General features: G+C 44.1%; 1 protein-coding gene across 1 annotated transcript in view; it reads left to right on the top strand.

The window, feature by feature from the left end:
* Positions 1-22,937, top strand: part of mms22l (MMS22-like, DNA repair protein) — a 297,601-nt gene that overhangs the window by 60,680 nt on the left and 213,984 nt on the right. The window contains exon 11 of the mRNA XM_063033047.1: positions 10,853-10,915. Within this exon, the coding sequence (XP_062889117.1) occupies positions 10,853-10,915 (63 nt within the window). The remainder of the gene's footprint in view (positions 1-10,852; positions 10,916-22,937) is intronic.

Raw genomic sequence — 22,937 nt, forward strand, 5'->3', positions numbered from 1 at the left:
CTCTTGGGGAGTTCTGGTAACTTTCCAATCAAAAACTGTGTGGAAATCCCAAGCACCAAATTTCATGCATATGCTACTGGTATTAAACCTGATTCTGATTCAGTTTTGGAGGAGATTGTCATCTCATGTTTTAGAGTGGGTTGAAATCTAAAGCCTGGAGATAGCTGTCATCAAATCCAAGTCAAGTCACTTTTTATTGTCATTTCAACCATAACTGCTGGTACAGTACACAGTAAAAACGAGACAACGTTTTTCAGGACCATGGTGCTACATGAAACAATACAAAAACTACACTGACTTATGTAAAACAACACAAAAATTACACTAGACTACTGACCTACCCAGGACTGCATAAAGTGCACAAAACAGTGCAGGCATTACAGTAAATAATAAACAAGACAATAGGCACAGTAGGGAGCAGTAGGTTGTTGGTGTCAGTCCAGGCTCTGGGTATTGAGGAGTCTGATGGCTTGGGGGAAGAAACTGTTACATAGTCTGGTCGTGAGAGCCCGAATGCTTCGGTGCCTTTTGCCAGATGGCAGGAGGGAATAGGCACATTGCAGTGTATTGCTTGGGCACAGCTGAAAGTGGACTGCAATTTACTTGGATTAAAAGTGCTCTCCATTAGGCAGGATTCGGGTGAATGGGTAGGTGAGGGTGTCAAGGGAGCCAGTCAAGTCCAGCTCTGGTCATTCAATGAGAAGTGGGGAGGTGGGAAGGTTTGTAGTGAAGGAGAGGTCCACTTGTGACCGATTGCACCATAAAATACAGGGGTAAATTATGCCATTCAGCCCATCGAGTTTGCTGCCTCATTGCATCATGGCTGATTTATTATTCCCCTCAACCCCATTATTTTGCCTTCTCCCCGTAACCTTTGACACCCTGCTTAATCAAGAACCTATCAACCTCCACTTTAAATACACTCAATGACTTGGCCCCATAGCCACCTGTGGCAATGTATTCCACAGATTCACCACCCTCTGGTGAAAGAAATTCCTCCTCATCTCTGTTCTAAAGGAACATCCTTCTATTCTGAGGCTGTGCCCTTTGGTCCTAGACTCCCCACTATAGGAAATGTCCTTTCCACATCCACGCTATTTAGGCCTTTCAATATTCATAGTTTTCAATGACAATACCCCTCATTCTTTAAACTCCAGCAAGTACAGGCCTGGGGCCATCAAATACTCTTCACACATTAATCCTTCCATTCTTGGGATCACTTATGTGAACATTTGGCCAGAGAGGAGGAAAGAAAGGAAAGCATCAGACCTTGGGTAGATTCTTTGGGAGAGGTTGAAGGTGGAGAGAGATATGGCCAAGGATTGGAGAGGAGGCGTAGGATCAGGCTAACAGTTCACCAGGGGATCTGTTCTGGTGCTGGGGTAAGTGATGGGATGCCTCTGTTGATATCCCTGTATAATTTTCAGCAGAGTAAGAGTTCTGGAGATTAAGTGATGTGGGAGTCAGAGCGTTGAGTGTTAAATGGTGTTAGGACAGTCATTTCTGAGACAAAATGACCCATTAATGTTGCTGTCTATATGTCAAAGTCAAAGTAAATTTATTATCAAAGTATATAAGTGTCACTTTACACATATGTGCACGTCACCCTGAGATTCATTTTCTTGTGGGCATTCACAGTAAATATAAAGGAACACAGTCGAATTAATGAAAAACTGCAGACAACAAAGACGGACCAACAGCCAATGTGCAAAAGGCAACAATCAGTGCAAATACAGAAGAAGAAGAAGAAAAAATAGCACAAAATAACAATTAAATAAATGATAAATATTGAGAATATGAGTTGTAGAGTCCTTGTTAGGTTGTGGAATCAGTTCATGGTTGGAGTGAGTGAAGTTATCCCCTCTGGTTCAAGAGCCTGATGGTTGAGGAGTAATAACTGTTTCTGAACCTGTTGGTATGAGACCCCCTTCCCAATGGCAGCAGTGGGAAGACAGCATGGCCTGCATGGTGGGGGTCCTTGATGATGGATGCTGCTTTCCTGCGACAAAGCAATTTTCAGTTATATGAGATTTAAAATCCAAGTGACGCTGTTTATTTATTTAGAGGTACAATGCGGAATAGGCCCTTGGGGGTTCAATGAGTCACAACACCCAGCAACCCATCTACTTAACTTTCGCCTAATCACAGGACAATTTACCATGATTAATTAACTTACAAACTCATATGTCTTTGGGCTGTGGGAGGAAACTGGAGCACTCTGAGAAAACCCATGCAGTCATGGGAAGGACATACAAACTTTCTTACCGTGAGTTATAGGAACTTCTAACAGATGACACCAGAATTGAGCTCCAAACTCCGATGCTCTGAGCTGTAATAGCGTTGTGCTGACCACTATGCTACCGTGTTGTGAATTCCTTGGAAGCATAACCAGGATCAGAATCCAATATTTGAGCACAGTCAGGTTATTCATTGCTGCTGTTGAAAGTTGATTATAGTTTGAATTATCCCTGGAGAAAGGCCTAAATTCCACACTGTCGACATGCCCAAGATTGAGAATTCATTATCTAAACAACTTTTTCAACCATGGAACATATTACTCTTCAGGGAATACAATACATTGTACATACATTTACTGACATGACAGGAGCAAATGAATAAAATATCACTTAGGCATCACAAGACGTTAACATAAACACAAAATAATCTGCAGATGCTGGGGTCAAAGCAACACTCAACACGCTGGAGGAACTCAGCAGGTCGGGCAGCATCCGTGGAAACGATCAGTTAACGTCTTGGGCCGGAACCTTTCGTCAGGACTGTAGAGGGAAGGAGCAGAGGCCCTGTAAGGAAGGTAGGGGGAGGGTGGGAAGGAGAAGGCTGGTAGGTTCCAGGTGAAAAACCAGTAAGGGGAAAAATAAAGGGGTGGGGGAAGGGAAGCAGGGAGGTGACAGGCGGGAAAGGTGAAGAAAGAACAGGAGAAAACACAATGGGTAGTAGAAGGAGGCGGAACCATGAGGGAGGTGATAGGCAGCTGGGGGAAGGGGCAGAGTGAAATAGGGATAGGGGAAGGGAGGGGGAGGGAATTACCGGAAGTTGGAGAATTCTATGTTCATACCAAGGGGCTGGAGACTACCTAGACGGTATATGAGGTGTTGCTGCTCCAACCTGAGCTTAGCCTCATCATGGCAGTAGAGGAGGCCATGTATGGACATATATGAATGGGAGTGGGAAGCAGAGTTGAAGTGGGTGGCTACTGGGAGATCCTGTCTGTATGTCACTCTGCCCCCTCCCCCAGTTGTCTATCACCTCCCTCATGGTTCCGTCTCCTTCTACTACCCATTGTGTTTTCCCCTATTCTTTCTTCACCTTTCCTGCCTATCACCTCCCTGCTTCCCCCCCCCCCCACCCCTTTATCTTTCCCCTTACTGGTTTTTCACCTGGAACCTACCAGCCTTCTCCTTCCCATCCTCCCCCACCTTCTTTATAGGGCCTCTGCCCCTTCCCCCTACAGTCCTGACGAAGGGTTCCGGACTGAAATGTCGACTGATCTTTTCCACGGATGCTGCCTGACCTGCTGAGTTCCACAAGACGTTAACAAACTTTGATATAATTGGACTACAAACACTTCTTCTATGAATTGAGGCAGATGCCAACTTGGCAAGAGCAGGTCAGGTAGCATCTGGGTATTTCTGGCTCGTATCCACTGAACATGTAGAAAAGGCATTTGAGCTGCCATAATGAAACTAGAACCCTTGTATTGCGAGCAACAGTAGAGAGGATCTCTCTACACCCCCTCGCCACCCCCGCCCCATTTGTGACATTTATCAAGAGTGTTGTAGACGAAGGGCCTGAAGCATTGTTGAGGATCTCTGCCACCCATCCGCAATCTCTCCGACCCACTACTGTCAGGAGGAGATAGAGGGGTGTCAGGACTAGGACAGTCGGATTGGTTAACAGCTTCTTCCCTCAGGCTGTGAGACTAATCAGATCAGCCTCAGCTGAGGTAAAGTAATTTGTAAGTTACTCTCTCTCTGTTCTTATTTGTTTATTCCTCATCTGTAGGGGCATAGAAGTTCAGTGAGAAAGGCTCCAGGGACAGTGTATTGTACTCTGTGTGGGATGTGGGAAGTCTGGGAGACCTCCAGTCTCCCAAATTAGCAGATCTGCACCAGGTGCATTGAGTTGCAGCTCCTGAGAGAACGTATTAAAGAACTACAGCTGCAACTAGATGACTTTCAACTCATACAGGAGAGTAGACAGGAGCTACAGGGAGGCAAGTCACCCTTAGGTTGCAGGAGACAGGTAACTGGGTAAACCTCTGGGGGAGGAGGGGAAATGCACAGTCAGTGGAGAGTACGCCTGTGTTGATTTCCTTTAATAATATGCAACTTCAGATACTGTCAAGAGGGACGGCCTGCCTGGGGAGCCACAGAGCCAATGAGTCTGGTTCTGTGGCTCAGAAGAACACAGAGGTGAGGAGGACTGCAGGGTTCTAAGGAGGTTCCTCAGTCAGAGGAGCAAAGGCGAGGTTCTGTGGACGTGATAGGGGACACCCAGATGGCATGTTGCCTCCCTGGTGCTAGGGTCAGGGATGTATCAGATCGGGTTCATGGGATTCTCAAGGGCGAGGGTGAACAGCCAGAAGTATTGGTACATATTGGCACCAATGACAGAGGTAGACAACGTGAGGTGGTCCTGAAGAGAGATTTTAGGGAGTGAGGTAAAAAGTTGAGAAACAGGACCTACAGCGTAGTAATCTCTGCTGTCTGTGTCATGTGTCAGTGAGGGAAAGAATAGGATGATTTGGCAGGTGAGTGCATGGCTGAGGATTTATAGAAATATAGAAAACATACAGCACAATACAGGCCCTTCGGCCCACAAAGCTGTGCCGAACGTATCCCTATCTTAGAACTGCCTAGGCTTTACCCATAGCCCTCTATTTTTCTAAGCTCCATGTAGCCATCCAGGAGACTCTTTAAAGACCCTATCGTTTCCGTCTCCACCACCGCCGCCGGCAGCCTATTCCATGCACTCACCACTCTCTGCATAAAAAAACTTACCCCTGACATCTCCTCTGTACCTACCTCCAAATACCTTAAAACTGTGCCCTCTCGTGCTAGCCATTTCAACCTCTGACTATCCACATCATTGGAATCTCTTCTGCGGAAGGTACAAATGGGACGGGTTACACCTGAACCCAAGGGGATCCAATACCCTTGTGGGCTGGTTGGCAGGAGTTGCTTGGGTAGGCGTAACCTAATTTGGCAGGGGAATGGGAACCAGCGTGATAGTGCTGGTTTACAAACAGAGGCAATGTGTAGAGAGACTCCTAGCAAGGAGAGGGTGATGATAGGGCAAAATTACAGTCAATAGGATGAGTTGCAACGTAAAAGGCAGATAAAATTGAAAAGGGCAATTGTTGGACTGAAGGTGTTATATTTGAATGCGTGCAGTATATTAAATCAGGTAGTTGAACAGATTAGCATGTACGATATTGTAGGCATCACTGAATCATGGCTGAAAGAAAATTATAGCTGGGAGTTTAATGTCCAAGGATACACATTGTATCGAAAGGACTGGCAGGAAGGCACAGGGGGTGGCATGTCTCTGTTGGTAAAAAGTGAAATTAAATAATTAGAATGAGGTGACATAGGGTTGGTAGGTGTTGAATCATTGTGGATAGAGCTAAGGAACTGCAAGGGTAAAAAGACCCTGGTGTGAGTTGTAAAAAGACCTCCAAACAATAGTAAGAATGTGGTGTACAGATTACAATGGGAGATGGAAAATGCATACCAAAAGGGCAATTTTACAATAGTCATGGGGGACTCCAATATGCAGGTAGATTGAGAAAGTCAGGTTGGTGCTGGATTCCAAGAGGGGAAGTATCTAGAGTGCATACGAGATGGCTTTTCAGAGCAACTCATGGTTGAGCCCACTAGGGTATCAGCTATTCTGAATTGGGTGTTATGTAGTGAACTGGAATAGATTAGAGAGCTTAAGGTAAAAGAACCCTAAGGGGCATGTGAACATAATATGATTGAATTCACCCTGAAATTTGTAAAGGAGAAGCCAAAGTCTTCTGTATTCGTATTACAGTGAAGTAAAGGAAATTACAGAGGCTTGAGAGAGGTGTTGGCCAGAACTGCTTGGAAAAAACACTGGCAGCGTTGACAGCAGAGCAGCAATGGCTGGAATTTCTGGAAGCAATTCAGAAGGCACAGGATATATACATCCCACAGAGAAAGAAGTATTCGAAAGGCAAGATGACATAACTGTGGCTAACAAGAGAAGTCAAAGCCAACATAAAAATTTCAGACAGGGCATATAATAGAGCAAATTTCAGTGGGAGTTAGAGTTTGGGAAGATTTTAAAACTCAACAGAGGACAACTAAAAAAGACATTAAGAAGGTAAGGATGGAATACAAAAGTAAGCCAGCTAATAATATTAAAGAGGATACCAAAAGTTTCTTCAGATACATAAAGTATAAAAGAGAAGCGAGAGTGGATATCGAACAGCTGGAAAATGATCCTGGGAATGTAGTAACAACAGGAATTCTGCAGATGCTGGAAATTCAAGCAACACACATCAAAGTTGCTGGTAAAGGCAGCAGGCCAGGCAGCATCTATTGGAAGAGTTTCAGTCGACGTTTCAGGCTGAGACCCTTCGTCAGGACTAACTGAAGGAAGAGTTAGTAAGAGATTTGAAAGTGAGAGGGGGAGGGTGAGATCCAAAATGATAGGAGAAGACAGGAGGAGGAGGGATGAAGCCAAGAGTTGGACAGGTGATTGGCAAAGGGGATAGGAGAGGATCATGGGACAGGAGATCCGGGGAGAAAGACCTGGGGGGGGGGGAACAGAGGATGGGCAAGGGGTATAGTCAGAGGGACAGAGGGAGAAAAAGGAGAATGAAAGAATGTATGTATAAAAATAATAACGGATGGGGTACTAGGGGGAGGTGGGGCACTAGCGGAAGTTAGAGAAGTCGATGTTCATGCCATCAGGTTGGAGGCTACCCAGATAGAATATAAGATGTTGTTCCTCCAACCTGAGTGTGGCTTCATCTTTACAGTAGAGGAGGCCGTGGATGGACATGTCAGAATGGGAATGGGACGTGGAATTAAAATGTGTGGCCACTGGGAGATCCTGCTTTCTCTGGCGGACAGAGCGTAGGTGTTCAGCAAAGCGATCTCCCAGTCTGCGTCGGGTCTCGCCAATATATAGAAGGCCACATCGGGAGCACCGGACACAGTACATCACCCCAGCTGACTCACAGGTGAAGTGTCTGGAAGGACTGTCTGAGGCCCTGAATGGTGGTAAGGGAGGGAGTGTAAGGGCATGTGTAGCACTTGTTCCGCTTACAAGGATAAGTGCCAGGAGGGAGATCAGTGGGGAGGGATGGGGGAATGAATGGACAAGGGAGTCGCGTAGGGAGCGATCCCTGCGGAAAGTGGGGGGGGGGAGGGAAAGATGTGCTTTGTGGTGGGATCCCGTTGGAGGTGGCTGCAAAAATGCCATACCCTTCTTGCAATTCCTCCGTCTCTGCCGCATCTGCTCTCAGGATGAGGCTTTTCATTCCAGGACGAGGGAGATGTCCTCCTTCTTTAAAGAAAGGGGCTTCCCTTCCTCCACTATCAACTCTGCTCTCAAACGCATCTCCCCCATTTCACGTACATCTGCTCTCACTCCATCCTCCCACCACCCCACTAGGAATAGGGTTCCCCTGGTCTTCACCTACCACCCCACCAGCCTCCGGGTCCAACATATTATTCTCTGCAACTTCCGCCACCTCCAACGGGATCCCACCTCTAAGCACATCTTTCCCTACCCCCCCCTCTGCTTTCCGCAGGGATCGCTCCTTACGCGACTCCCTTGTCCATTCGTCCCCCCCATCCCTCCCCACTGATCTCCCTCCTGGCACTTATCCTTGTAAGCGGAACAAGTGCTACACATGCCCCTACACTTCCTCCCTTACCACCATTCAGGGCCCTAGACAGTCCTTCCAGGTGAGGCGACACTTCACCTGTGAGTCGGCTGGGGTGATGTGCTGTGTCCGGTGCTCCCGATGTGGCCTTCTATATATTGGCGAGACCCGACGCAGACTGGGAGATCGCTTTGCTGAACACATATGCTCTGTCCGCCAGAGAAAGCAGGACCTCCCAATGGCCACACATTTTAATTCCACGTCCCATTCCCATTCTGACATGTCCATCCACGGCCTCCTCTACTGTAAAGATGAAGCCACACTCAGGTTGGAGGAACAACATCTTATATTCCGTCTGGGTAGCCTCCAACCTGATGGCATGAACATCGACTTCTCTAACTTCCGCTAGTGCCCCATCTCCCCCTAGTACCCCATCCGTTATTTATTTTTATACATACATTCTTTCATTCTCCTTTTTCTCCCTCTGTCCCTCTGACTATACCCCTTGACCATCCTCTGTTCCCCCCCCACCCCCAGTCTTTCTCCCCGGATCTCCTGTCCCATGATCCTCTCCTATCCCCTTTGCCAATCACCTGTCCAACTCTTGGCTCCATCCCTCCCCCTCTTGTCTTCTCCTATCATTTTGGATCTCCCCCTCCCCCTCTCACTTTCAAATCTCTTACTAACTCTTCCTTCAGTTAGTCCTGACGAAGGGTCTCGGCCTGAAACGTCGACTGAAACTCTTCCAATAGATGCTGCCTGGCCTGCTGCGTTTACCAGCAACTTTGACGTGTGTTGCTGGGAATGCAGTAATGGGGAACAATGAAATGGCGGATGAGATGCATCAGTCTTCACAGTGGAAGGCACTAGCAGGATAGTGGAAGTTCCAGGTGTCAGGGGTGATAAAGGTGTGAACTTACCATTACAATTGACAAGGTTATTGGGAAACTGAAAGGTCTGAAGATAGATAAGTCACCTGGATCTAATGGTGTACACCCCAGGGTTTTGAACAATGTGGCTGAAGGGATTGTGGAGGCATTAGTAATGATCTTTCAAGAATCGATAGATTCTGGAATGGTTCTGGAAGACTGGAGAATAGCAAATGTCACTCCACTCTTCTAGAAGGGAGAGAGGCAGAAGAAGGAAAACTATAGGCCAGTCAGTCTGACCACAGTGGTTGGGAAGATATTGGAGTTGATTCCTAAGGATGATGTCTCAGGGTAGGTAGACGCACAGGATAAAATAGATCATAGTCAAGGACATTTGTTGGAATTCTTTGAAGAAATAACAAGCAGGACAGACAAAGGAAAATTGTTTGATGTTGTGTCGGTGGATTTTCAGAAGGCCTTTGACAAGTTAGCACACATGAGATTGTTTAACAAGCTACGAGCCCATGGTATTACAGGTAAGATTCTAGCATGGATAAAGCGGTAGCTGATTAACAAGAGGCAAAGTGTGGGAGAAAAGAGAGCCTTTTCTGGTCAGCTGCCGGTGACTAGTGGTGTTCCACAGGGGTCTGTGTTGGGACCAGTTGGGTGAATCTGTGAATTCTTTGCCACAAGCAGCTGTGGAAGCCAAGTCTTTATGCATATTTAAGGCAGAGTTTGACAGATTGTTGATAGGTCAAGGTATGAAGACTGGAGAATTGTGCAGAGATGAAAATTGGATCAGCCATGTTGAATTGGCAGAGCAGACTTGATGAACCAAATGGGCTAATTCTGCTACTATATATTATGGTCTAATACATGTACCGTGAGATGAGAATAAACTTGTAAGCTGCTTACTTGTCTGTCCTACAAGGCATCTCTTGCCCTATCTTCCTAAGAGTGTGCAGCTTCCACACCTGTTTCCTCAGCTCCGACAAGCAAAGAAGGCATCACTGATGTGAGGCAGGGCCAGGTGCCTGGCAATTTACATATGTAAATAAATGGCCCACAACTGATTCTGCTGCTTGCTGCATCCTCTGAGTTTTCCAACATCTGCCAGATACATTTACCTCCATGAACGTCAGCTCATCCTGCATCTCTTTAGCAACTTGAGCTGAAGTGGCATACACCTTACCATCCAGAGTGTGTGTCACATCCAACTCTTTGCGTGCTAACAGTCTGGCAACAATTTCAACTGTTTCGTTCTGATAACCTACAGAAATAAGATTGCAAATAAAAGTTTAGATCTATGTTCATTTTAAAAATATATCTTTTCAACTTTACTCGCCATATGTATTTACATGTATTAGGAATGTACTGTCATGTGCTGGTGTGACACAACCAAAAACAGCAACATTTAATAACTTTACAGAATAAAAAATGATGAGGAAGAATTTCTTTATCCAGAGAGTGGTGAATCTGTGGAATTCATTGCTACAGACGGCTGTTGTCTTTTGAGTATATTTAAGGCAGAGGTTTCTAGATTATTGACTGGTCAGGGCATAAAGGGTTATGGGGAAAGGCAGGAGATAAGGCTGAGAGGAAAATTGGATCACTCGATGAAGTGGCGAGCAGACTCAATGGGCCAAATGGCCTTGATCTACTCCTATATCTTATGGTCTCAAAAATAATGTTCGGTATATGGATATGAAATAAAGTATGCATAAGTATATATTAAACTTACTGCTGTGTAACATTTTACTTACTTGCCCTTAAAAAGTTTTTTGATTGGCAAATAACATGTTTGCACTCTTAGTTTGTGGCTAGTTAAAACTGATCGTAGTTACTGTGGTGAAAAATGAATGTAGTTTAAATTTAACTCGTAAATTGCTCATGGCGATGAGATCAAGGATGAACTTTATTTGGCAAATATAATTTACGTGTATTAGAAATTTGCTGTGCTGTGTTGGTCAGGATACGACATACAACAAAAAAGAACAACATTTAATAATTACAAACAATAATTATTTAAAAACGAAGTTAGAAGTACAAATATGAGTTTACTGAAGCTGGAATAATATTTTAATGTATTTCTGCAACACAGAAGCTGATTGAAAGTAACTGGAGTTTGACAGAGGAGCTTCTGAAACTTTCTGTGAATGCTCAGGTACGTTATTGCATCATTTGTAAAATTTAGTTTATAAGGCCTCAACTAGCCGTAGTATCCTTGATTTATTGTTCTAACTTTGTCCAAGGCTGATCAGAAATCCATATTTCTTCTGTGCATCTGATTTTCTGTTGAAGCTAAAGTGACTAATTGAAAAATCTCAATACGTTCATCTGGTATAAAATCATTAGCTCGTGTCAGCAGAGTTTCCCCTCCGACCTCAGGTTTCTGAACGGTGCATGAACCCAAAACACTGCCTTATTATTCCGTTTTTTTTTGCATTATTTATTTATTCTGTAATTTATATTTTTGCACTGTTTTGCCACAAAAGAAAACAAATTTCACATGAGATCATCATCATCATCATCATGTGACATAGATGATCATTGTCCCATGACCATGATTCTTCTTGACAATCTTTTGCTAAAGAAGTGGTTTGCGATTGCTTCCTTCTTGTGTTCACAAGACGGGCAGTCCTGGCCATTATCAATACTCTTCAGCCATTGTCTGCCTGGTGTCAGTGGCCGCAGAACCAGGACATGATATCCACCACCTGCTCCCATGTCTTCATGTGATCCTGATCAGGATGCGAGGCAGATGCTACACTTTGCCCAGGGATGATCAATAGGGTAGCAGAGGGAAGGAGCACCTCCTCTGAAACATAGAAAACCAACAGCACAATATAGGCCCTTCGCCCCACAATGCTGTGCTGAACATTTACTTACTTTAGAAATTACCTAGGGTTACCCATAGCCCTCAATTTTCTAAATTCCATGTACCTATCCAGGAGTCTCTTAAAAGACCCTATCGTATCCGCCTCCACCATCATCACCGGCAGCCCATTCCACGTACTCACCACTCTCTGCGTAAAAAAACTTACCCCTGACATCCCCTTTGTACCTAATTTCAAGCAACTTAAAACTGCCCTCTCATGTTAGCCATTTCAGCCCTGGGAAAAAGCCTCTGACTATCCACATGATCAATGCCTCTTATCATCTTGTACACCTCTATCAGGTCACCTCTCATCCTCCATCGCTCCAAGGAGGAAAGGCCAAGTTCACCCAACCTATTCTCGTAAGGCATGTTCCCCAGTCCAGGCAATATCTTTGTAAATTTCCTCTGCACCCTTTCTATAGATTCCACATCCTTCCTGTAGTGAGGCGACCAGAACTGAGCACAGTAGTCCAAGTGGGGTCTGACCAGGGTCCTATATAGCTGTAGCATTACCTCTCGAATCTTAAACTCAATCTCACGGTTGATGAAGGACAATGCACTGTATGCCTTCTTAGTCATGCAGTCAACCTGCGCAGCAGCTTTGAGTGTCCCATGGACTCGGACCCCAAGATCCCCCTGATCCTCCACACTGCAAAGAGACTTACTTTGGTGGAGATGCATATCCACCCCTCCACCCCTCATGTAATTGTTGATGGTTCTGGTCAAGAATGGTCTCACCCTGAAACCTTGATCCCATCCATAGATGCCGCCTGATCTGCTGAGCTCCTTCAGCATTTTCTGTGTGTTGCTCAAAATTTACAGCATCTGCAAAATCTCTTGTGTTTTTAATTAACAATTGTGCTCTTCTGAGTCTTTCAGAAGTGCCCAAAAGCACATCTTGAACATTGACCCATTGGTAAAATGAAAAGCCAATTGTTAAACAGCAGTCCCTGTCACTAACTTGTACATCATAACATCCCACAGACCCTGTCATTAACTTGTACATCGTATCGTCCCACAGACCCAGTTACTAACTTGTACATCGTAACGTCCCACAGACCCTGTTACTAACTTGTACATCGTAACGTCCCACAGACCCAGTTACTAACTGGTACATCATAACGTCCCACAGACCCAGTTACTAACTCGTACATCGTAACGTCCCACAGACCCAGTTACTAACTTGTACATCGTAACGTCCCACAGACCCAGTTACTAACTTGTACATCAGCACCTCTGCTCCGTTCGCCACAACAGACAGGATCTCCTGGTTGCCACCCACTTCAACTCTGCTTCACATTCCCATTCGGATACAGGTTTCCCCCGCCATCCGAAGGTAGAGCGTTCCTATGAAACAGTTCATAAGCTGGAATATCGTAAAGCGAAGAAGCAATTACCATTTATTTATATGGGAAAATTTTGTGAGCGTTCGCAGACCCAAAAATAAACTACCAAATCATGCCAAATAACACATAAGACCTAAAATAACAGTAACATATAGTAAAAGCAGGAATGACATGATAAATACACAGCTTATATAAAGTAGAAATACTTTTCCACAATCATTGCCTGAACTGTTCTCCGTAGGGAAAATCTCACGCAAGCGCTGTTGGCAAAAACACGGCGCAAGCGCTCTGCAGTAACCCTAAGCTATGAAACTGCCAAATCATACCTAATAACACGTAAAAATACACAGCCGATATAAAGTAGAAATAATGTATGTCCAGTGTAGTATCACTTACCGGAATTGAGAAAGCGCCGAGCACACTGATGGTGGTGTGTTAGACTACGTCATCGGAGGTCGGGGTGGTGCAGTGGCCCCCAGCCTCCAGGCTGCCGACCGATACTGATTCGCGAAGCATGCAGCGGTAGCCGGGAGGCACACAGCACATCTTTAAGAAAAAAGCCAAAATAAACATGCTAATTAATTAGGTGCTGTCCGGCACGTAATTGTCGGCCCAGATCATTGCCGATTGCGTCGCCTCTGATCTGGGCCGACAATTATGTGTCGGGCGGCACCTAATTAATTAGCATGTTTATTTCGGCTTTTTTTTCTTAAAGATGTGCTGTGTGTCTCCCGGCTACTGCTGCATTCTCCGCGAATCGGTATCTGTCCGCGGCCTGGGCGTTGGGGTGGTGGGACACTGGGGTGTCATCTCGTCGTCTGTTTCCATTAGAACAGGCAGCTCATCTTCTTCTATGTCTGCCCGCCTCGATGTCGAAGGTCAAGGTTCGTCGTCTGCTGTGGCTGATGTGGAAGGCCTGCTTGACTGCTGAGCCTCGCGCATTTTTCTATCATACAGTTCCTTGTAAGCACTCAAACCATCCTGCAAATATCCCCTAAACCGACGTACCCTTTCAAAATTAAAGTCGTACTTTAACATTACTCATTTGGTTTCGATTGTTGTCCTTTCCTCTTCCAATTACATTAGCTCTTCATCTATCAGTTCTTGGTCATGAGATGCCAAAATCTCTTCAACATCATCTTCGTCAGCTTCCACAAGCCAAACTCATGTTGTCCTTACTTCGTTCACCATGATCGAAACACTTAATTATGTCTAGTTTTATGCTAAGTGTAACACCCTTACGAGCTCTTTCAGGCTTTTCCGACACCTTAGAACTCAACTTGCTAATGGCTGCTCACAGGCACGTGTTTAAGCAATGCCAGCGAGAATGCAGTTCCGAATCCGGGGGGAATGTGGCTGCTCGGGGCGCGTGCTGCCTTTTATCGTGCGCTGATTTTTTCGTAACAGTGAAAACACCTTCTGTTAGCGAAAACAGGGTACTAATGTAGGTCTTTCGTAACAGTGAGGTTTCGTAAAGCAAACGTTCGTAAAGCAGGGGACACCTGTATGTCCATACATGGTCTCCTCTACTGCCATGATGAGGCTAAACTCAGGTTGGAGAAGCAACACCTCATATACCGTCCAGGTAGTCTCCAGCCACTTGGTATGAACATAGAATTCTCCAACTTCTGGTAATTCCCTCCCCCTCCCTTCCCCTATCCCTATGTCACTCTGCCCCCTCCCCCAGCTGCCTATCACCTCCCTCATGGTTCCGCCTCCTTCTACTACCCATTGTGCTTTCCCCTATTCCTTCTTCACCTTTCCTGCCTATCACCTCCCTGCTTCCCCTCCCCCACCCCTTTATCTTTCCCCTTACTGGTTTTTCACCTGGAACCTTCCAGCCTTCTCCTTCCCACCCTCCCCCCACCTTCTTTATAGGGCCTCTGTCCCTTCCCTCTTCAGTCCCGACGAAAGGTTCCGGCCTGAAACGTTGACTGATCATTTCCACTGATGCTGCCCGACCTGCTGAGTTCCTCCAGTGTGTTGTGAGTGTTGCTTTGACCCCAGCTTCTGCAGAGTATTTTGTGTTTACAACTTGTACATCGTAACGTCCCACAGACCCTGTCACTAACTTGTACATCATAAGGTTCCACAGACCTGTCATTAACTTGTACATCATAAGGTCCCACAGACCCTGTCGCTAACTTGTACATCATAACATCCCATAGACCCAGTCATTAACTTGTACATCATAACGTCCCACAGACCCTGTCACTAATTTGTACATCGAAATGTTCCACAGACCCTGTCATTAACTTGTACATCATACCGTCCCACAGACCCAGTTACTAACTTGTACATTGTAACATCCCACAGACCCAGTCATTAACTTGTACATCATAATGTCCCACAGATCCTGTCACTAACTTGTACATTGTAACATCGCACAGACCTGTCATTAACTTGTACATCGTAATGTCGTACAGACCCTGTCATTAATTTGTACATCGTAATGTTGCACAGACCCGGGCACTAACTTGTACATAGTGAGGTCCCACAGATGTCTATCTACTGAACTTGGATCAATTGGTGGTCTTGCCGGAAGATGGTTTCAACCAGGAACTTATGAAATCTGCAAAAGAAAGAAAATCTAGGAGTTAAGCAGCCTGAGTGGGAGAGAATCTGAAATAAGTTCAGGACCCTTCAATAGAACTGGAAAAGTGAGAGGACAGGAATGCAGAGAGGGGGAAGTTGGAAAGAACAGAGGGTATGTCTGTGATAGCTTGGGAAGAGTCACAATTACTTGAACAGCTGGTCAATAGAAAGGGAAAATGAAACATATCAGGACAGAAAAGTAGACACATCAGGAACAGAGAGGATGAGAAGGAAGGGGTGAGGGTGGGAGAGGATGAGAGAGGGGGTGAGTGAGAAAGGGAGGGGAAGGGTAAGTGGGGAAGAGAGAAGGTGAGGGTGGGAGAGGGTGCTAGAGGGAAAGGAAGGGAGAGTAGGAAAAGGAGAGTGCAGGAGAGGGGTAGAGAGGGAGAGGGTGAGTGACAGAGAGAGAGAGAGAGAGAGAGAGAGAGAGAGCAGAAAATATTACCTGAAATTATTACATTTATATTCTACATCTGGTCCCCTCACTACAGGAAGAATGTGGAAACCATAGAAAGGGTGCAGAGGAGATTTACAAGGATGTTGCCTGGGTTGGGAAGCATGCCTTATGGGAATAGGTTGAGTGAACTCGGCCTTTTCTCCTTGGAGCGACAGAGGATGAGAGGTGACCTGATAGAGGTGTATAAGATGGTGAGAGGCATTGATCATGTGGATAGTCAGAGGCTTTTTCCCAGGGCTGAAATGGTTGCCACAAGAGGGCACAGGTTTAAGGTGCTGGGGAGTAGGTACAGAGAAAATGTCAGGGTAAGTATTTTACCCAGAGAGTGGGGAGTGCGTGGAATGGGCTGCTGGCAGCAGTGGTGGAGGCGGATATGATAGGGTCTTTTAAGAGACTTCTGGATAGGTGCATGAAGCTTAATGAAATAGAGGGCTATAGGTAAGCCTAGTAATTTCTAAGGTAGGGACATGTTCGGCACTACTCTGGGCCAAAGGACCTGTATCGTGCTGTAGGCTTTCTATGTTTCTATATTAATTCCGAACAGCCGCACTATTCTTCAATGATAGATGAGTTGCAGTTCTTCGAGTTGGCATGGAACACTATAGGAAGCCAGTGAGCTCAGGGTGAGAGTGAAGGTGACAGGAGGATGAAAACTCAGGGCATCCTTACAGACTGAATGGACGTCTTCTTAGATGTAGTCACCCAACCTGCTTTCAGCTTCTCCAATACAGAGCGCATTCTGTGAGCACAGAATGCAGCGCATGACGTGGGAACAGGACTGAATCGGGTCCCTGGAGAATGTGGAGGGAAGAAGGTATACAGGCAGATGTTGCATCTTCCACATGGAAATGTTGCTGAGAAAAGGGGAGCGGTTGGTGGAGATTGAAGAAAGGACATCGAAAAATACAGTTGATTTGACATAGTTTATGTCAGATGAAATCAGTGAGGATTGGGCTGGGCAGCCCACAATTGCCACCATTCTTCCGGCACCAACATCGCTTGCCCACAACTTATCGACTCTAATCTGTATGCCTTTGGAATTCAAAGTAAATTTATTGTCAAAGTACATACATATCTGCATATACTACCCTGAGATTCTTTTTCTTGTGGGTACAAAGAAACAAAATTGCAACAATGAAAAAACTGCACATAAACAAAGATGGACAAACAACCAATGTTCAAAAGACAACAAATTGTAGAAATATGAAAAGGAAAACCAAATAATGACAATAAATTTAAAAATCATAAGTAAAGAAATAAATTAGAGCCTGAGAAGATAACCCATATACGGAGTTGCAGAATGTAGATACATAGTAATTGTCCTACAGAAAGGCCATTCAGCCCATAGATTCTGCTCTGCCATTTCATCAAGGCTGATCGATTTCCCTCTTACCCCTATTCTCCTGCCTTCTTCCCATAATCTTTTATACCCTGACTAATCAAGAACCTATCAATCTCTGGCTTAAGTATACCCAATGGCCTGGCCTCCACAGCTGTTTGTGGCAATGAATTCCATAAATTCATCCCCCTCTGGCTAAAGAAATTCCTCCACATCTCCGTTCTAACTAGACATCCCTTTATCCTGAGGCTGTGCCTCCTGGTCCTTGACAACCCCACATCTTCTCCATGTCCACTCTATCTAGGCCTTTCAATATTCGATTGGTTTCAATGAGATCTACCTGCCCGCACCCTGCTCCCCCTCCCAATTCTAAACTCCAGCAAATACTGGCCTGGAGCCATTAAGCACTCCACATATGATAAATCTTTCATTCCTGATATCATTCTCTGAGCCGTCTCCAATGTCAGCACAGATAAGGGACCTAAAACTGCACAATATGCTCCATGTGAGTCCTCACCAGTGCCATATAAAGTCTCAGCATTACATCCTTGCTTTTATATTCTAGTCCTCTTGGGTGGGGGGGGTGTGGGAATGGATGATAATGATACTGAAATTGTAAAGAATAAAAGGACTACTTCGAAATATTAAATTGAATAAACACGGTAAGTGAGGGAATATTAAGAACCTATAGCATCTTCGAAGTGGATAACTTGCCACGTCTGGATGAAGTATTGTCACTGTCTGCTTAAAAAAAGCACAACAGAGGAAATTGTGAAGGTTCTGATCATCATTTCCAGTCCCTCTTGATATGGGAATGGTGCCAGAAAACTGGAGGGTTGTTAATTTTTCACCATTGTTTGAAAATGGAGAAGTGGATAAACAGAGCAATTACAGGCAAGTTAGTTTAACCATTACTGGGTGAGTTATTTGAATCAATGCCCAGGAATGATACAAGCTGTTCAGAAAGGTACGGATTAATCAAGGACCTTCAATGTGCTGTGAAAGAATAACACTGAATTTTTAGAGGAGACAACAAGTCGGGTTAATAAATTCAGTGCATTTGATATAATTTACATAGTTTCAGGAAAGCTTTTTATGGGGTCCTACGTAGAAGCTTATTTGGAGAGTAGGAGACCACGGGATTCAAAGGAGAGTAGTAAAATGGATTAAAAATTGGCTCAATGACAAAGAGGTAGAAGTAGATGGAGTGGAAGATTGATACCATTGTGGTTAAACAGAGTTCATTGCTTGGAGCCTTGATTTTTGCAATATACACTCAATGGCCACTTTATGAGAAACCTCCTGTTCCTAATAAAGTGGCCACTGAGTGTATGTTCATGGTCTTCTGCTGCCGTAGCCCATCCACTTCAACGTTTGATGTGTTAGACCACAAGACATAGGAGCAGAATTAGGTCACCTGGCCCATTGAATCTGCTCCACCATGCAGTCATGGCTGATCCATTTTTTCTATCTCCTCGTCAACCCCAGTTAACGGCCTTTTCTCCATAACCTTTGATGCCATGTCCAAACAAGAACCTATCAATCTCTGCCTTAAATACACCCAACGACCTGGTCTCCACAGCTGCATGTGGCAATAAATTCCATAAATTCACCACCCTTTGGCTAAAGAAATTTCTCCTCATCTCTGTTTTGGAAGGGCGCCCCTTTATCCTGAGGCTGTGCCCTCTTGTCCTAGACTCTCCCACCATGGGAAAAATCTTTTTCACATCTACTCTGTCTAGGCCTTTCAACATTCAAAAGGTTTCAATGAGATCCCTCCCTCATCCTTCAGAATTCCAGCGAGTACAGACCCAGATCCATCAAACGTTCCTCATATGATAACCCTTTCATTCCTGGAATCATCCTTGTGAACCTCCTCTGGACCCTCTCTAATGCCAGCACATCTTTTCTAAGAGGAGGGGCCTAAAACTGTTCACAATACTCAAGGTGAGGCCTCACCAGTGACTTATAAAGCCTCAGCATCACATCCTTGCTTTTGTATTCTTGACCTCTTGAAATGAACGCTAACATGGCATTTGCCTTCCTCACCACTGACTCAACCTGCAAGTTAACCTTCAGGGTGTTCTGCACGAGGATTCCCAAGTCCCTCTGCATTTCAGATTCCTGTATTTTCTTCCCATTCAGAAAATAGTCTGCACTTTAATTTCTATTACCAGAGTGCATGACCATGCATTTTCCAACATTGTATTTCATTTGCCATTTTCTTGCCCATTCCAATCTGTCTAAGTCCTGCATCCTACCTGTTTCCTCAACACTACCTGCGCCTCCACCAATCTTCGCATCATCTGCAACCTTGGCAACAAAGCCATCTATTCCATCATCTAAATCATTTATATATAGCCTAAAAAGAAGCGGTCCCAACACCGCCCCTGCGGAGCACCATTAGTTGCTGGCAGTCAACCAGAAAGGGATCCCTTTATTCCCACTCGATGCCTCCTACCAATCAGCCATTGCTCTAACCATGTCAGTAACTTTCCTGTAACACCATGGGCTCTTAACTTGGTAAGCAGCCTCATGTGTGGCACCTTGTGAAAAGCCTTCTGAAAGTCCAGATATACAACATCCACTGCATCCCCTTTATCTATCCTACTTGTAATCTCCTCAAAGAATTCCAACAGGTTTGTCAGGCAGGATTTTCCCTGAAGGAAACCACGCTGACTTTGTACTATCTTGTCCTGTGTCACCAAGTACTCCATCACTTCATCCTGAACAGTTGACTCTAACATCTTCCCAACCACTGAGGTCAGGCTAACTGGCTTATAATTTCCCATCTGCTGCCTTCCTCCTTTCTTAAAGAGTGGAGTAATCTTTGCAATTTCCAGTCCTCTGGCACCATGCCAGATCCTAAAGATTTTTGAAAGATCATTTCTAATGCCACCACAATCTCTATTGCTACCTCTTTCAGAACCCTAGGATGCAGTTCCTCTGGTCCGGGTGACTTATGTACCTTCAGGTCTTTCAGCTTTTTGAGCACCTTCTCTCTTGTAATAATAATTGCACCCACTTCTCTTCCTTCACACACTACATCAGGCATACTGATAGTGTCTTCCACAGTGAAACCTGATGCAAAATACTCATTTAGTTCATCAGCTATCTCCTTGTCCCCCGTTATTATTTCTCCTGCCTTATTTTCTAGGGGTCCTATATCCACTATCATTTTTCTTTTGTTTTTAACATACTTGAAAATAAACTTTTACTATCCACTTTGATTTTATTTGCTAGCTTGCTTTCATATTTCATCTTTTTCCTTCTAATGATTTTTTAAAATTTTTTTAATTTTTATTTGGATAAGGAATTAACAAGTATCATGAACTTTTTTCACATGTATAACTTTTTCCATTTTTTTAATATATGTATATAACTATAATTATTTATACAATCCTAAGTACACATTAAGATGATATAAAAAGAAATTAGACACTTAAATAGATAATTATGTGCAGTTGAAATTGTAGTTGTATGTAAGGCTATGTAACTACCATTGTAGATGTTTATATCCTAACTTGTTCATGTTTGCTCCTACCCCCAAACATAATTATCCAATCCCTATGTACTTATTTACTTAATTTTATCATTTTTTTATCCCTTTCCCAGATCCTTTCCTTTACTTGTGTTAATTCTCCATTTTCCAAAAAAAAGAAAACAAAAACAGTAAACATTTAGACCAGGGGTGCTTATGTTAGCAATATTACTGTGTTGATGAGAAGAGCAGTATGAATCATTAGGAGAGTCATCTAAAGTCTGCTCGCTTTGGAGTTATATATTCAATCCATTTTTTCCAAACTTGATAAAATTTTTCTTTTTAAATTCTCAGAGAGTAAGTCATCTTTTCCATTTTAAATATTTCCAAGATAATTTCGTGCCAATCTTCTAATGTAGGTGGTATTGGATTTAGCCACTTTCTAGTGATTGATTTCTTACTTGCCGCTAAAAGGACCTGCAGCAACTTTATATCTTTCTTCTGTTCAAGAAACAATACATGCCCCAAATAGAGCGTCTCAAAGTTCTAATGATTTTTTTAGTTGCTCTCTGTAGCTTTTTAAAAACTTCCCAATCCTCTATCTTCTCACTAATTTTTGCTTCGTTGTAGGCCCTTTCTTTTGCTTTTACAATAGCTTTGACTTCCTTTGTCAGCCACGGTTGTACTATTTTATCATTTGAGTATTTCTTCATTTTTGGAAAACACATGTCCTGCACCTTTCTCATTTTCCCCAGAAACACAGGCCATTGCTGCTCTGCTGACATCCCTGCCAGCAGCTCCTTCCAATTTACTTTGGCCATATCCTCTCTCATACCACTGTAATTTCCCTTACTCCACTGAAATAATGCTACATCAGACTTTTCTTTCTCTTTAATTTCAAGTCGAACACAATCATATTGTGATCACTGGTTCCTAAGGGTTCTTTTACCTTGCCTCCGCTTCATTACATAACTCCCAATCCAGTATAGCTGATCCCCTTAGGCGCAACGACAAAATGCTCTAAAAAGTCTTCTCTTAGGCATTCAACAAACTCACTATCTTGAGATCCATTACCAACCTGATTTTCCCAATTGACCTGCATGTTAAAATCTCCCATGATTACCATTCAGAGATGCTCTTCTGCATACCACTGTTGTAACTTGTGGTGATCATGGTCTTTCACCATGATTGTTCTTGGCAAATATTTCTACAGAAGTGGATTGTCATTGCTTCCTTCTGGGCAGTGTTTTTACAATATAGGTGAACCCAACTATTATAATTACCCTTCAGAGATTGTCTGCCTGGCATCAGTGGTTGTTTAACTAGGGCTTGTGATATACTCCAGATGCTCATATGACCATCCACCGCCTGCTCCATTGGCTTTTCGTGACCCTGATTGGGGAGGCTAAACAGGCATTACACCTTGCCCAAGGATGAACTGCAAGCTAGCGGAGGGAAGGAGTGCCCTACTTCTCCTTTAGTAGAAACAATCTCCCTCCACCGCCCAAGATTCTCCTTTGAACTCTCTTCTCCCTCCTGCCATCTGGCAAAAGGTACTGAAGCATTCGGGCTGTCACAACCAGACTGCGTAACAGCTTCTTGCCCCAAGCCATTAGACTCCTCAATTCCCAGAGTCTAATATACATATCTCTCTCTCTCTCTATCTCTATCTCTATCTCTATCTCTATCTCTATCTCTATCTCACCCACCCACCCCGGAACACCACTCCACTCCCTTTGCAATTTTTGCTCATTTCTTTCTCAATTCCTGCTAAAACATTGTTTACATTTACAAACGTTTGTATATCATTTATTATTATCTTGTAATTTGTCCTTTACTGTGCCTTCTGTCTTGTTTATTAATTATTGTACTGTCTTGCACTATTTTGTGCACTTTATGTAGTCCCGTGCAGGTCTGAAGTCTAGTGTAGTTTTGTGTTGTTTCATGTAGCACCATGGTCCTGGAGGATCATTGTTTCGTTTTTATTGTGTACTGTACCAGCAGTTATGGTTGAAATGACAATAAAAGTGACTTGAACTTGAACTTATTGACAAGGCGTTTTCACCCACTGAACTGCCACTCACAGGATG

The sequence above is a fragment of the Mobula hypostoma genome, chromosome 2 (genome assembly GCF_963921235.1).
Source record: "Mobula hypostoma chromosome 2, sMobHyp1.1, whole genome shotgun sequence".
In the NCBI taxonomy this organism is placed as follows: Eukaryota; Metazoa; Chordata; class Chondrichthyes; order Myliobatiformes; family Myliobatidae; genus Mobula; species Mobula hypostoma.